The 16,158-nt window shown below is 46.9% G+C and overlaps 1 protein-coding gene across 3 annotated transcripts in view; it reads right to left on the bottom strand.

The window, feature by feature from the left end:
* Nucleotides 1-16,158, bottom strand: part of Ddx31 (DEAD-box helicase 31) — a 67,036-nt gene that overhangs the window by 7,341 nt on the left and 43,537 nt on the right. For 2 of the 3 annotated variants that reach the window (XM_021192579.2, XM_029536190.1), the window contains 2 exons: nucleotides 11,472-11,583; nucleotides 6,018-6,180 (listed from right to left, as the gene is read on the bottom strand). In XM_021192579.2, the coding sequence (XP_021048238.1) occupies nucleotides 6,018-6,180; nucleotides 11,472-11,583 (275 nt within the window). Of the gene's footprint in view, nucleotides 1-6,017; nucleotides 6,181-11,471; nucleotides 11,584-16,158 lie in introns of those variants that run through there. The other variant, XM_029536191.1, reaches the window with a different exon arrangement.

Below are 16,158 nucleotides of genomic sequence, written 5' to 3'. Positions count from 1 at the left end.
TGAACTCATAGAAATCCACCAGACTCTGCTAGGATTAAAGGTGTATTCCACCGCATCATACGGCACCCTCTTCTTGAGGGTCAACAAGTTAATCTTATTTTTCGGACTGCTACTTATAGGAGTTCAGGACCAGAATAAAGGGAGACAGTTCATACAGGTCACAATCAGAATGGAGAACAGACTGAGGGGTGGGGTGGGGAGGGGAGTGGGGAGGGCTTTTAGGGTGAAGAAAAGTAAACTGTGGGCAGCAGGGGAGAGCTAGGGCTACCATGGCCTCTTGGCTTTCCGAAGGACGGGAGCCAGGTAAGCCAGAGCAGGCAGTGTTAATGAGAGGCACTCTCCTGCTGCATGCTGCCTCATCTTGGTGTGGCCAGTTTTTGAGACCAGCTACAGCTCCCAGTTCCAGTGCTTGGGTAACTCTAGCAACAAACATCATCATCTCCAGCCTCCCAGGGGAGGCTGACTGGGTTCCTGCTCTTTGTTGTCAGCCTTTTCCGTGACAGAAAGCATGCCCTATAGCTCCTGCTGTCTGCAGGTGACTCAGGTGTGGAGGAAGCTCGAGGTCACTGTGAATCCCCCCTAATCGCCTCATTAGCTGGGTGTGGGTGAGGGTGTGTTTGTTCCACAAGGAGGCAGAAATCTGGTAATTGCACAATGTCACATAGAAAAAAAACAATGATAGGAACAAAGAGGGCAGATGTAAAGGTTACTTGTGCAGAGCTGTAATTACCCCAGAGTCCAAGGCAGCAGGGTACACAGTAGGGAGCTGCAGAGAGAGGAGGGCCCCATGGCCAGTCTATTTGGATGGGCCTGTGAACATACAGTGAGCTTATGACAGGCAGACCCAGTGAGTGCCCTGTGCTGTTTGTGTTCTCTGTCCACAAGAGCCCATTCACTCATTCAGCCATCTTCTTGATGGACAAGCACTCAGCCTGCACTTGCATGTTTACACTACTGCCTGGCCAAAGGCCCCTTGCATAACTCTCTGCCTTAGTTCTGTGGCACAGACCCTACTGGCACCTGCCGGCCACACTGTTAAGGACACCCTTTTCAGTCCCCAAGTCAAGTCTGTTATCATCTCTATGTTGCTCTCTGTGACAGAACTGTGGTCTCTGGGGTGGGGCCTGGGCCCTTGGTTTTTCAGTGTTTCCCAGCAGACATTAGTAGTAGATTCTTCTTTTCATCCACATCTGTGTGTCCCCACAGCTCTTGCTAGTCGTCTTATCTCTCTCTGGTGCTCAAATGAGACCGAGTTCTGGCCTTGGACAAGTGGATAAAAACAATGATGGTAGCTTGCTTGCTCTCTTCCACACTCTCACCCGGGAGGCCAAGGAGACAAGAGGAAGCTGGGCTGGGAGACTAGCGGCAATTTGGGGGTAGTCTAGCCCTGCTTTTCTCCGCACAGAAGGGCTGCCACCTGGTACACAGAGCTTTGAAAGAAGATGGTTGCTCCAAGTAGGCTTGGTCATCTTCACGGTTCAATGAATAACTGAGTTCACCTCCCTTCATAGTAAAACAACTCCTTTTCCCTCACAGTTCCATAATGATTCCACCCATCTAATCCAAAGTATTTCTTCTGTACCTACTATGAGCCAGGAGTATGTTGCAGACATGGTGAACAAAAAGTCTCCTGGAGTTTCTGCTGTGGCACCTCAGACCAACTCCACACATAGAAAATAGACTGTGTCACTGTGTCAGATCAAGTGAGGGCATCTGTATGCTCAGGCAGGTCTGAGAGGTGAGAGGGAGAGCTCATGCCAGGCCCAGGTCTTGAAAGTGACAGCAGGATGTCACAAAGACTCTAAGTCAGGGCTTCATGGGTTAAGAGGGGAGTGGGAGCTGTCAGCACAGCAGTGGCCACAGGAGGCACAGAAAGAGACCAGGACCTCAGAAGAAGTCAGCAGCCAAGCGTGATACTCACAAACACAGAGTTTTAGAAGTCGGGGAAGACATGGAGTCAAGGAGGCCCAGGGGACCAAGGCTGTGAGGCAGTGCAGGAGAGCACCAACTCAGGTGCAGCAGACGTGCACGGAGAAAGCCTCGGGCTTCCAAGTGGCTGTACCCAGCCTCTCATCTCACATGTGGCCAATCTGGTTTTTGCAGAATAACTGGCTCAAAGAAATTGAGAAAAAATTCATAATGGGCAAGAGTCCAGGTTTTCCTTCAGCTAATTAAGTGATATTAGAGAGGTTGTAAATGCCACGTAAAACTTGGCAGGCAAGCCGCTCCTAATGATGAGGATATTGCTTCATAGAGCGATGCAGCTGCAGCTTCTTAGTGCTCATCTTCAGGGGACCTGGTTCTGCTTTCAAGGTTGTTCCCGAGTGCTGCAAGGTTGCAGCTACTTCCATACATACTCTGGTCCTTAGTCCCAGGAATACTTGGATATTGGAGGCCAGCAGAAAGCTAGACAAGTCACAAGGCCATCGCCATAATGGCTAACTGCTTGTTTCTTACAAGACACTGAGCAGCTGATTTGTCTCCACGATGATGGCTAGCGTGCACCTCAACTATCTTCCTTCAAGAGGCCAGAGAACTGAGATACAGTTCTTTGTGTGTGCTCAAAGGTGCACACAACATGCAAGCAACTTAGCCTACCCACCGTGTGACACTGATAGACTTAAGACAGCTAATGGGGAACAAACAGAACCAACAGCAAAAGCTGAAGCAGCCACAGAGGGTGAGCACTTACTGGCTGTTTGCAATGCCACAGAACACCAAGGCTGTTAACATGAAAAGTGCCCCAAGCCAGTGAACTCCAGTGATGAGGCATTTGTGCTGATTCAGGGAGGGGCAAGTCTACCTGAGGTAACTGATGGCCACAAGTGACTGCCCTAAGGATGTTGACTATTTTGAGACATGAAAGACTTGTGTGGCTTTTGGAGGTTAAGAAAATGTCTGGCGGGCTGGAGAGATGGCTCAGCGGTTAAGAGCACTGACTGCTCTTCCAAAGGTCATGAGTTCAAATCCCAGCAACCACATGGTGGCTCACAAACACCCATAATGAGATCTGATGCCCTCTTCTGGAGTGTCTGAAGACAGCTACAGTGTACTTACATATAATAAATAAATAAATCTTAAAAAATAAAAATAAAAAATAAAAAAAATAAGATTTCTAAAAAAAAAAAGAAAATGCCTGGCTATGCTGTGCTGGCCAGGTAAAGCCAGCCCTCAGCTTGTTCTCCCCGACCAAGCACAGCCACATCTAGGAAGGACCAGAAGAGGAGCTAGCAACGCTGTGACAAGGATGCATTGAGAGAAGTGATACAAGTCAAATAAAATGATTTAAGAACAGTTAACTGAGACTGGCAATCCTCTAATGAATTTTAAGGGAGCTGAGCTGAGAACAGGAACAAGAGGTTGGGTTCTGATGACGCTGTCGCCGATGACCACACTGGAGGTAACAGCAGAAGCTGAGAGAACTGTCTTGGGAAAGTGGTGCTGGGTATATGGAATAATTCACACAAGGCAGGGGGATTTAGAAACTGCAGTCACATTTCCACACTATCAGTGACACTGACTTTGTCATTTAGGAACTGTTTCCCACCAAGTGAGAAGGAATTATGGCCCTCACAAAGCATGTCCCTGAACTCGCCTCACTCATGCGTGCCTCGACAGACAACTTGGCCAACAGTCTTAACAGACCTTGTGTAGCAGACAGGCCTCAGCGCCCATGTCTCCAGGAGAGATGGCAATTTTAGAGGTTATGTTACCACTTTAGCTTCCCGGGAACTGCTGTTTTTGTGACGAATGTTGCTGAGGGGGCCATTCAATATTTTACCAACAGCATCTGTGTAGATGTTTGGGGTGGGGGAATGTCTGACAGGTTTGTATGTAGGTGCCAGGAAAGGTTTTGTGACTCTCACTGTACTCCTATGTGTAGAGAGATGTTTACTGTTCCTTTTCAGAACTGAAGCTGAGGGTCGGGAGGCTGACAGAGACCTGACTGTTAGGATCTCATTTAGAGACGTTACTTATTTCCTTGTTCTAAGAAGTGGATGCATGAAGGAAAGAGGTCATGCACATGGAAGACAAAATCCGTTGCCACTGCATGGGAGTGCCTGCTCTGCCTGCCCTCGGCTCGCCCCTGACAAGCACTGGGTTCCCATCTCACTGCTCTGCCTGCCCTCGGCTCGCCCCTGACAAGCACTGGGTTCCCATCTGAAGCTGACAGGCCTGCAGCCGGCTGGACTTTGCTAGCAGACACCATGGGTTTGAGCACAGCAGGAAGCAGAACCGGGAAGCAGAGCACTGAGAACTTAGTGCCACAACTGCACCGTCTGCACGAGACAGCAGGAACCTGTCCTTTCCTGATAGGCAGATTGCTCAGAACAATAATCATGGCCACAGCAGGACTAACTCTTTGTACCTTGTGGGGTTTAATGGACTTTTCTTTGCAGTCCTAAAAAGGCAGCAACTGGCATTTGCTTGAGTCCTGACGGAGTATGGACAATCTGTCAGGTTCCCTCTGCCACTCACCCTGGCCACAATTATACAGTGCATGTGCAGATTAGCTGCAAAGTCACTTCTCTTCCAGGAGTGACAACATTTTCCCAAATACAAAAAGGTACCTACAGTATCCTCAGTGCCTGTCTGTGTTAGAAAGCCAGGGGCAGGATGCGTGGTGAGAAACGCCTTCAAAATAAGGGCAGAGCAGAAAAGGGCTGTTCCACAGTGGTGACAGGGTAAGAACAGAGAGTGGCAGAGCCACTCAGAGTAATCCTGTGACACACTGCTGTCACTCACTGCCTGGCTCCCTACGGCTCGAGGCAGACATCAAAGGCTGCCCCATACCATCTTACATGCTCTTTAGTAGCTAATCAGCCCATTCTTTCCTGAATAAAGCCCTGTTCAATCAGCTGCTCACAGGGGTATAGTGGTCTTGATGCCCATCTGCTGGTTAGGGTCAGCTGAGACATGGGGTGGTGATCCTTCTCTCCCCAGTGGCTTCTCATGGTGATGTCAGTGTTGCCACTTAAGTCATCTGCTTCCCAGGACCCTATGAGAACGGTGCTGGGAGTGAAGTGTGAGGCCCCTGACTCTAAGACCACTACCCTACACTAGGCAGCCCTCTTCCCTCTGAAGCTAGGTGTTGACCAGGCTGGAGGCAATGAGTGCTTCCTGGTAAAAGGGAGCAGGATAGACTGGGTGGGAACAACAGCAAGGCATGAGGCTGCCTAACCTCCAAGTCAGGCCAGGAATATGGTAGCATTTGTAACTGACATGCAGAGAAAGGGCACACAACACAGTAAGTACCCAGGGCATTCAAGGAATCTACACCCAAATCAGGGCAAGGGAAGAGAAGTTTCTACACTCTGCCACTCACTGTGTCCCTCTCACACAGGTCACTCAACAAAGGTACCCCCTTACTCCAAAGCCCCCTACGGAGCACTCTGGGGGGCCTCCAGTGCTCAGGCTCTGGTGGGAGGCTAAGCTTGCTGTTGAAAGAACACTATTCCTTAAGGAGAGAAAGCAAACAATACAGACAATGTGCTGAATAATCATTAACTTCGCTCAGTACTGTGGGACTGGACTCAAGGACAAGCCTAGTTCCCGACTCTAGGGACTCAGGACAACTGAACTCAAAGGTCAGTTTTGCTTACACTGATATTCCTTTCCCAAAGATTCCTTGGATGAAGCACTCTTACACCTAAATGTGTGCTTTTTGGTGACCTTTGCAAAACTCAGCACCAGAGCTAATGATTCGGAACACACAAGAAACCTCCCAAGTTACTCTAGTGGGACATGACGACAACAAACCCGTCTTTCTGTTCAGTAATCCCCATTATGTTTGTGTCCAACTGAATTTTTGTGGGATTAGGGCTGATTTTTCCTCTTGTTCCAAGTGTTTCTGTACTGAAGACAGGCACTAGTGGTAATTTCTCTCTCTCTCTCTCTCTCTCTCTCTCTCTCTCTCTCTCACACACACACACACACACACACACACACACATCTTCCACATGAGCTTACCTGCTAACGCAAACAGAACCTTGCACATGGTCTAACACTCATCTCACCTTTTTAAGCTTGTCTTCTTCACAGCAGAGACACTGAGATTTCTAGGAGCATCTCTTAGTCCAAAACTCTTAGCCACATGCCCGAGGTGTAGGGCTCGGACATGGAAGATGGACTTCAGCTCCTTGGGGTAGGTGGCATAGGCTTGGATGAAGGACTGCAGGGCTAGAAGAAAGGGGGAGGAGGAGGAGGTCAGGATAGGGTTCTGAAGTCTCACAGCTACCCCATCCCTACATTACTTTATCTTGCCAAGAAGGAACAGAACCAGGACAATTACAACATAGGTACACTTGTGTGTGTATTTAAAATCTCTAAAAGGGCTAGAGAGATGCTCAGTGGTGAAGAGGACTTACTGTTCTTATAGAAGACCTCAATTTGGATCCCTACATTGGATAGCTCCTAACAGCTCTGCAGGGATCTGATGCCTCTGTAGGAGACTGCACTCACCTAAGTATATGCCTGCACAGATACCCATGCATAAGCATAATGAAAATAATTTTTAAGTCTGAAAAAAAACTACCACTAAACAAAAAAATTATAGCCACAGTTATCACTTAAATAAATTCTATAAAATTCCCTTTGCTTCATGAAGAGTTGTAACAAACCAACAGAACAGGACTTCGCTTTTGTCACATACAGTTTCAAGGCCTACCACAGAGCCTGACATGTCCCATGTACTTGATACCTGTTTGTTACATACAGTAAAATGAATGAGGAAAGTAAGTGATCAACATTTTCTTATGAAAATGAGAAAATTCTTAGATATTTATGTTAGGGGAAAGTCAGTTACTTTTGGATAATTAATGCCCACAGCATGCTAAGGACAAAGGAAATTATAAAAACTAAAACAGTGCAGACAGCAGTTGACCTGGGTGCATGCCACCAGCCTGGAGAGTCCAGCTGCAAAGCTGCACCCCCACTTTAAAGCTAGGAGGAATAGAGTCCGTGTTCTAGACCCCAGTGCAGCTACAGAAGATCTGGGCTTTATTCCTGGGTGCTGGAGCTTGGCTAGGCCTCAGCACCTTAACCTGACATCCTCCTCAAGGACAGACTTTCCTGCATCTGTTTCCTCCATGAATATCCCACAACTTCCCCTCTTTCCAGCAGGGAGATATCTGCAATGTGCCCTGCCCATCACTGCTCTTTAACTTTTACACCCAGCTCCTGGACCAGGAGGGACAGGACCAGCCCTGAACCACTGACAAAAGAGGCACCAAGCACCAGTCTCCCTCAGCTAGGTGGTTGAGCCACTGGACTGGCAAGTTTGCCCACAGCTTAAGTGTAATATCCCAGCAGTACCTGGAGATTGCCGTTTATGAACAGTAATAAAAAGTGTCATTTTAGCAGATCATCTCCTGGAAGGATCCTGGGAATCCATCAAAGCTCTATTTACTGAGCAAAGTGAACTCCTTTTCCCAATCGATGAGAAATAATAAGCACGGCAACTCCTCTGCACCTCTCACTTAAATCTGTGTTCACTTCTCTTCCAATAACCAGGGACCAGCTTTTTCAAAGAGCATCTTTAACACTTCAAATTGTCTGCTCTGTCTAGAGGGTTCCAACACTGGCCCCACCCACAGTTACTCACATTCTCAGAAAGGAACTCACTGGCACTGCAGTGACCACCAAGACCTGACTTCCCTTTTCCCTTTCTTCCCCCAGTTTCAACACTGCTCTAAAACAGTTCACTGAGCCAAGCCAAGCCAAGAGTCTGGGCCACCCACCCCAAAGGCAGCCTTTTTGTCACTTTCTGCGACTTTCCCACATAAGCAGCTGAGCCCCAGGTCTCTGCTTGGCTCACAACCATCCTCTCCTCCACAAAACACACGTCCATGAAGCAAGTAAGTAGATAGATGTCTGTCCCAAGAGATGTAAGGGCCCAGCTTAAAGCTTTACAGGGATACCAGTTGCTGAGCAATGGCAGGAAATGATTCTGCCATAGAAGTCAGCTCAGGCAGCATTTCACACTGCATATTTTAACTAAACCTTCATGTCCTCTAGGCTCTAGTGTCACTGGGGACAGCAACAGCTGCCTGTCCTTGCACACTTGTATGGACTTCCATGTTTGGCTAACTCTGAGGCAGCAGGGGCAGGAAGTGGTTCATGTTGGCAGTGTCTAGAATGTACAGAAGGAATATGGCTGTGGGGCCAGCACAGTAGAAAGGGAAAACAGGAAGATGTTTATTCAGGGTGACGGATGGAGCTACAGGCAATGAAAGTTGAGCATTTGAGTTGCTGCCTCTTATTTCCAGGGAGCTATTTAAGGTGCATGAATTAGAGGGAATCTGTCTAAAATAATCCACCTGGACAGCCTATCCCATTTTTATTCATGGGCATCTGGATCAGGAATGGAGGTGTCATACAGATGACTCCTAGGATAAGAAGGCAGAGGAATAATACTACAGCCTTAAGACACTCCTCCTGCTCCATATCACAAGCCCAGTCTGGTTCACGGCAAAGGCACACATATGTATGCCAACAGCCACATTACCCAAAGGATGTGAGAAAAGAAAGGCCTTCTTAAGTTCTCTTAACGATGAAGCTCTTGGCAAGGTGCCTGGCCAATATGCCGTCCCACTGAGGCTAAGAGGTAAATATATTACTACTAACAAGTGTCCTTTGCAAGCCAAGGACATTTGGGCCAAATGTAAGGGCCACACATGATCCCTACTCTGCAGGGAGGCCAGAAGATGATCATGACCGACCATCAGAACAGGGGCACATATAGGCAGAGGGCTCTGATCTGCAAAACTTCCCTTCAGCGTCTAGAATGAAAACATGATACCACCATTTCTACAGCCTGAGTCCTAGCTAGGAGACACACAGAGGGGAGGAAAAGGAGGAACTAATTGTTCTAGGGACTGGCAACAACCAAACTGACTATTAACAATGATGGGGTCAAAAAATGCAAAAGGACTCCAATGCAGAGTTGGCCCAGGTTCCATCTTGTTTTCTGCAGTAAAGGCAAGGGCAGCTGCATTGTTAATAAGTCATGAGGTAGGTTCTATAATGCCACAAAAGGGAATGAAGTTGGTTGAAGGATTTGCATCTGTAAACTTAAATGCAAAAGGTGTCATCTTATGGATACACGGCTTTTCCTATAGCTTAAGTTCAGTTCCTTCAGAGCAGAAGCAGATACATTCCCCAAACCTCCCAAAGTCACAATCCTAAGTGACAGGAGAGATTAGTGAGGGGCTTTGTGCCCCAAGGAGGTGACTAAGATCTAATGGGTGAGAGTAGCTGGTTCCCGCACCTATCAACCTGGAGTGAAAAATGAATCAGCAACAAGAGAAACGATCCACATATTTCCTTGTTTTACTAAAGACCATAACCACAGGAAACAGCTCTGCTCCTACAGCTTCAACAGAAGACCAGTAACTCTGATGATGACAGGACCCCCAATCACGGTCTCTGGCAACTGCTTGTTAATTTTCAAGGAACTACCAGGCACTTAAACAGGGCAGTCTCAAGGTATGGGACACCACTGATCCACCCAAAGTGGATGGTGTGTGGGCAAGCATCTTTTTTTTTCCACTGCAAGGTTATCAACCTGAATTCAGCTGAGTCAGCCATCTTCTTCTAAAGGTCAAAATCACAATTAGAGTATCTGGCTTCCCCTCAGGGAGGTTCCTGGGAACTACTTGGAATTCTCCACTTCTGGGAAATGCTGAAGACAGAGCATTATTAGAGAGAAGACCAGAAGGAAGTGTTCTGACAGTCAAGTCCATGCAAAGGCAGAATGGTGGCTACCTGAAAACATGTTTGTCTTTTTATTGTTAGTGCTGGGGCTGGACCTCCGGGGCCTTGTGCTCTCTGGGCAAGTGCTGACCACTGAGTTCCACCTTCAGTCCTGATGCCGTTTTTCTCACTTACTGCTTCCTGGCTATTCACTGTAGCCCAATTTCTAGCTTTCAATCTAACCCAGGATCAACTCTCACACTGTAGCTAGGTGATCATTTAAAACACATGGCTCATTGAGTCACATCTCAGTTCAAAGCCTCCCAGTGGCTCCCAGTCCCCTCAGGGTGACCTCGGAGTCTCCAAGCTGTACAGGGCTCTGTCTCCTGTGTAAGCCGCCCCTTCTCTCAGGAGATTTAAGAGCTCAGCCCATTTTGTTTTCTAGCTGGGCCTCCTCTGATATTAACAAACACATTCCAGCCACTCCACTGCCCTGTCTCCCTGACCTGGTCTCTGGTTCTGCAGGTTGTACCTCTATCTAAAGCACTCACCACGCTCATTATCTCAGGGCTGCTCCTGTACCCTTTAATCCATTAGTGTCCCAAGCAGAGGATGCCTTCCACTGCCTCCTCCTGTGCTGAAGCACCTGGAATAGTGCCACACTCTAACACTGACAAGTAAACTACTTTTTAGAAGGTACTTCTAGTTGGGAGTGGTGGTCCACGTTTGTAGTCCCAGCACTTGAGAGACTGTGGCAAGACAGTCTCAAGTTTAAGACCTGCTTGAGCTATATATGTAACATGACCCTGTCTCAAAACTAAATGAATTTAAAAGAAAGAATGATAGCAAGGCCCAGTAACACCTTCAATCCTAGCACTCGGCAGGCAGACAGATCACTTTTGAGGCCAGCCTGGTTTACAGAATACATTCCAGTTTTAAAAAAAAAAAATTTCCCTTTCTCTAAATTCTCAAGGAACTCACAGAAAGAACTGTGTACCCAACTTGGGTCTTTTGGGGGGCGAAGGCTTTCTCTGTGTAGCAATGACTGACTGTCCTTGGAACTCACTCTGTAGGCCAGGCTGGCCTCAAACTGCCTCCCCCAACTGCTAGGATTAAAGACAAGTGCCACAATGACCACCACTAGGCTCCAACTCAGGTTTTATTAGCATTAATTCGTAACCAGCTAGAACGTCTCAGTCGGAAAAAGAGTTGGCTATTTATGATCACTGTTCAAGTGGAACTATTAACTCCACCTTTAGCACTGGGATCCCAGGGATACTGTATTCTACAAAGCGTCTGAGAACTGCATTGGTATCACTTGTATGAACTGTCCGGGTTCAAGGTCTAAGCCCGGCCTCATCTCATCAGTCTGTTTCCTTTGCTTAGCCTGATGCTTCCGGCCCTTACATTTATCTCCAACTTCTACTCATACAACTACTTCTGCCAGCGTGTCACCTCTGCTGTCTGCTGTTCACAGACAGAGGAAAAACAGATCCCCAAGATCCAAGTTGTTGGGTCAAAGCTTTAGCCCTAATATAAGCCAGATAAAGCCTCGTTTGTGTAAAGGATGGAGATAGATGAAATTAACATTTAATATCACTTTAAAGCCTTCTGAGCCTGCTTCCAAACCCTGCACAATTACTGCAGAATGAAGGCTTTGATTGGTACACAGAGGTTCCTGGATGTCCTCTCAACTGTAAAGGTGTGGTGAGGGGTGAAGTCAGGACCAGGGCATGGAGGGGCTACCCCACCCCCAATCTCATGAGAGTTCCACTGACCTTTCTTAGCCCAGGAGACCATCCTCTGACTGGAGTGCACGTAATCTTCAAACACTGTCTGCAATACTGTGGCTCGTTCTCGGATTTCCTGGGGGCCACTGGCACGGGATTTCTGGGCGGGTGATGGAAGGATTAAAGGAGAGACAGAGTTGAAGTCAGGAATAATGAAGCAGTTTATAATAGATTTAATAACAGTAAAATCACACGGCAACCACCCAGGGGCCAACAAGGGTAATCCTTTCAATATTACTAGGGAAAGAAGGGAGCTATAAAGATGTTAAAGTCAAGCAAAGATGAGAACTGCGTAAAAAGGGGGCAGAGCAGGCCTGTTTGTTTGTTTGCCTACTTTCCTTCATGACCTCTGACCACTCGTCCTCAAAGTAGAAGACCTTTGGCGGCACTCTGGAGTTTTCCAAGTCTGATTCTGGCATTTTAAACGGTGAACCACAGGCTGTTTTCAAAGAACTCTTCTAAGATTTTTCTCCCTTATCCACCTCCCCCATACCCCCTTATCAGTGGAAAAAGCATTTTTTTCCTTAAGACCATTTCAGCAATCTGCCTAAAATTCAGTCTTACAAAGCTATGTATCAGCTGGGCAGTGGTGGCGCACGCCTTTAATCCTAGCACTTGGGAGGCAGAGGCAGGCAGATTTCTGAGTTCCAGGCCAGCCTGGTCTACAAAGTGAGTTCCAGGACAGCCAGGGCTACACAGAGAAACCCTGTCTTGAAAAAACAAACAAACAAACAAACAAATCCCAAAAAACAAAAAACCAAACACCAAAGCTATATCCCTGAATTTTGAGCTTGCTTCCTCCCCTCCCAGAGGTTGGTTGTGAGTGGTTAAGATTTGCTCCAAAAACCTATAATGCCCAAGCTGAGTTCTGAGGCCCTATTAAGAAGGTAGCTTTTCAGTCAGCCACATTCAAAGGCTGCCCGAGTCTCTGCAGCCAGAAGCACGGTGTAGCCCCTGAAAACTATTAATAATATATAGGACCATTTTCATCTTTTAAAAGTTCCAGAGGAAAAAAAGGTCTTGCCTAGAAAGTACTGATTTTTATTTCCTCTATCTCACAACAAACACGGGTGCTCTTACTGACCAGGAGGCTCTGCAGCCTAAGGAGGGGGCCACTACTCATGTGAAGGGGCTACTGAGCCCCAGACTCAACGCTCATGTGTGGAACCTACGCCCTCAGAGGACAGGTGTCAGACCTGTGTCTGACCCCTTTACTTTTAAGGCCAGAAGAGGAGGAACAAAGGGAGAGGACAGCAAGTCTGTTATTGGGTAGATACTCCTCTCTGCATTAATAGAGACTTAACAACCTGAAGATGGTTTTGGTGTAGTCACATCGTCCTGCTGCCTATTTGGCTGATGACAGTCTGGCTGATTTCACAGTACACGGTCCCCCTAAGGGTTTTATCCACTACAGTGTCAGGAAAAGCGCCACCGAGGAGCTGTGTTACCAAAGTGGACATTTGCTATTGTCATTAGCAAGGATTTTTTTCACCCCTTAACTGATGCGAAATGCAAACTTCTCCACTGCCCTCCTTTCGTTAAGCCACCTCAGCAGCACAACTGTCACCTTGCCTGTATATTTTTTTTTAATATGAATGTGAAATTAGTGAGGATGCCCTTTCCCCTGGCGGACAGAATCCTCTGTTATTAAAAAGTAAAGCACTTTAATAATGAAAACTTTTTCCTCTTTTTCCTGTGTTTTAACTGTTTAAAATTAATGAGAAGGGCAGAATGGTTGTCAAAGCGATATTGAAAGCCGGGCAGCCAGGACCGAATAAGCACAAAAATCCCTCTAGAGTGTTAAATAAACAGAGCCGCAGCCCTCTCTGGATCCCTCTGTTGGTTATTGTATACATTCTGTAACAGCTCTCAGAATAGATCTGAGAGCCAGGGAGGCAGAGAGGTTTCAGAATTCCAATAAAGGCCTCAAATTAAAGACAGCCTGGTGCGAATTCCTGGAGAAAATTAAAGAGACCTCAAGCTTAAGTGACAGGTGACTTGCTTCTGTGTCACAACTGTCAGGGGATTTAGTGATAATATGGCAATATATTACAAAGGGCTTTTCTTATTCCCCCCTTTAGGTTTCAAAATGAGGCATCTTTTCTTCCCAACCAAAAAAAAAATTACATATATATAATGTGAGTGTATATACAAGTGAAATGTGTAGAAAATGATAAAATCAGGCTTACACAGTTAAAATGATGAGGTCAGTTTTAGAGAAACGTAAGAAAAAGTTAATGACAGAAAACAATACATTTAGGAAAAAGCATCTCTTACCACCACTTCCAGAAACATTGTTAAGACTGCCCCTCCTGAGACTGAACGAGGTAATTTTTGGTTGTGGGGAGGACAGTCTAAATTTAAACTGAAGACAGAATGGGGCAGAGTTCGGCAGTGCCACCTCAGCCTTAGACAGGTAAACGCTCCTGTAATGAGAGTGGGTCAGAGCCCCCAGGCTTGTGAGCAGGCAGCACTGCCTCTCCCACCCTCTCAGACACAGGCTGGCTACTGGTTAATGAAGCCAACCTACAGCTAGCAGACCACAGGCAGTTGAGAAAAACATGCCTCCAGCCTCTACCGGCTCTTGGTGTGCCTTTGTCCACAACACCCCACTGATCCTCCAGACAAAAGATCATGGGAAACAATGAGGTAGGGGCTCTGATCTGATTTTAACACTTCCCAATGCCAGCGACAGTTTGGAGAATTTTATAAGCAGAGCTCACAGGACAAAAAAAACTTGTAGAAAACCATGCTGGGAGGGTGCACACTCTGTGGGAACTTCACAACGCCAGAGATTGAGACACCGCAGTGAGAACCAGGATGGACCCCTCCACCTAGGACAAGGTTTAGATGGTGGCAGTAGCACGCAGGGGTGTGTGCAGTCGAGGTATTGTGCTGAACAGCCAACTTCCAAGATATTTAACTAAATGGAAGGGTTTTGTTTTAATCACTTTCCTGCCTAGCTAAGCTTCACCCTGTGGTCCCCAGAACCTTCTGAGTGCCTCCCAGTCAAGCTGAAAGATCAAATTTATTCTCTTTGTAGGGAGGTGAACACTCACACCCAGACACAGCTGTATATATATTTCATACACCTAAATATGAAATATACATTTTACAGATGCTTCACTAGCTTTCTTTCTGTTCACAGAAGCCCAAAACTGTGTGTGCCAAAGGGACATTTACCATGGGCTCGAGTGGAGCTGGTGAAGCAGAGGGGATGGTAACGAGGTGCAGCATTTGTATGCTGGCCACTTGTGCATCTGCCGCAGAGCTGTCTGCACTGCAGGGAGTGAGTAGCAGGACAGGTACACTTTTCATGAGGAACAGAATGGAAGCTGGACCCCTCACTCCCTGCACCCTCCTAGGCCAGATAGATCTGTGATTAACAACACAGCAACTGAGACCAGGCAGTCCTTCCTTTGAGTTAAAATGAGGCTTGGTTCTACAAACTAGGTCTCAATCACGAGGAAATCTAGTATGCTGAATTTAGTTTTCCTAGTTAATCTCATCTAGCAATATCAGTGAAAACCAAATCTTACTTAGCATTTCCCCCTCAAATAATCAGCAACAAATTATAAAATTATAAAAGCATTCAATTTATTCCTGCCAAAAGGTGGGAGCCTGGGGTGAGGCGATGAGATGGTCTCTGCTCTGGAGAACGCACACTGTTTGAAAGCATGCCAGGCTCTTTCTGCCTCATTTCATTCAACCCCCAGGCAACCCTCAAATATGGGCACTCTCATAATCTTTCTGCAGAAAGGAAGACTGAGTTCCTGCCCAAGGCCACAGAGGTACCAGCTGTAAGGCAAGGACTCAAGTCCTGGCTCATTTGACTCTTGCCCAGCCCTTTACAATTGGCTCTCAGGGCTCAGGGCGTCTTTGAGGCTGGCCCCCAGCCAGGAAGAGGCTTAAGGAGAAGGCCACAGAAGGGCAGATGTTAAGAATGACATGGCCAGTTGCTGAAAGGACAGAGGGAAATGCAGCTGCTCTGTTCTTTCCCTGGGGACACGGACTCTTGTGGGGTGGGGGTGCTGTTCAGACTTACACAACAATCACATCCCTGGAGAAAAGTCTGTATTCAGGGATAAAGACTACTCAAACCAAAGCTGGTCTCAGAAACAATCTACAGAAGGCTAAGTTTGATCTAACCTCTAGGATTTCATTTTGTCATTTTCCAGCTGGTTCTCATTTCTGGACAGCAGGCAGATGCTCATGATCCATTTATTTATTAAGACACAGCATTGCCGGCACAGTGTGCAACTACAGTGTTAGCCTTCTGTACCCTGCAGTAGTATACTGGGTATTTGGGGGTTGTTCCTTACACTACCTCATTCTCTCCTTTGAGTGAGTACTGTATATCTCAATTTTACACATGAAGAAGCCAAGGCTTGCAAAGGCCTAGAGTTTCCCAGAGGCACCCAGCTGAGGAGTGTGACCCAGGGATCTGTCCTCACCCATTCTCAACACTATCCTCTGTAGCTCCCAAGCTCCCTGCTGACACTGTGGAGCTGGACTGGAACCACGGTGAAGTAGTCAGAGGGACATTAAAACATAAACACTCTAAACACAACAGTTACAGAATAACTGAAGTGTGCAAAGACAGTGCATCTGTGTCAGCTGCTCAGTCCCTTAAAAAGGGACCGAGAAGCTCACTCTAGTGTGGAGAGATGTTTCA

The sequence above is a fragment of the Mus pahari genome, chromosome 3 (genome assembly GCF_900095145.1).
Source record: "Mus pahari chromosome 3, PAHARI_EIJ_v1.1, whole genome shotgun sequence".
NCBI classification, from domain to species: domain Eukaryota; kingdom Metazoa; phylum Chordata; class Mammalia; order Rodentia; family Muridae; genus Mus; species Mus pahari.
Note: the sequence above shows the minus strand (reverse complement) of the source record. Positions and strands in the feature narration are given on the sequence as shown.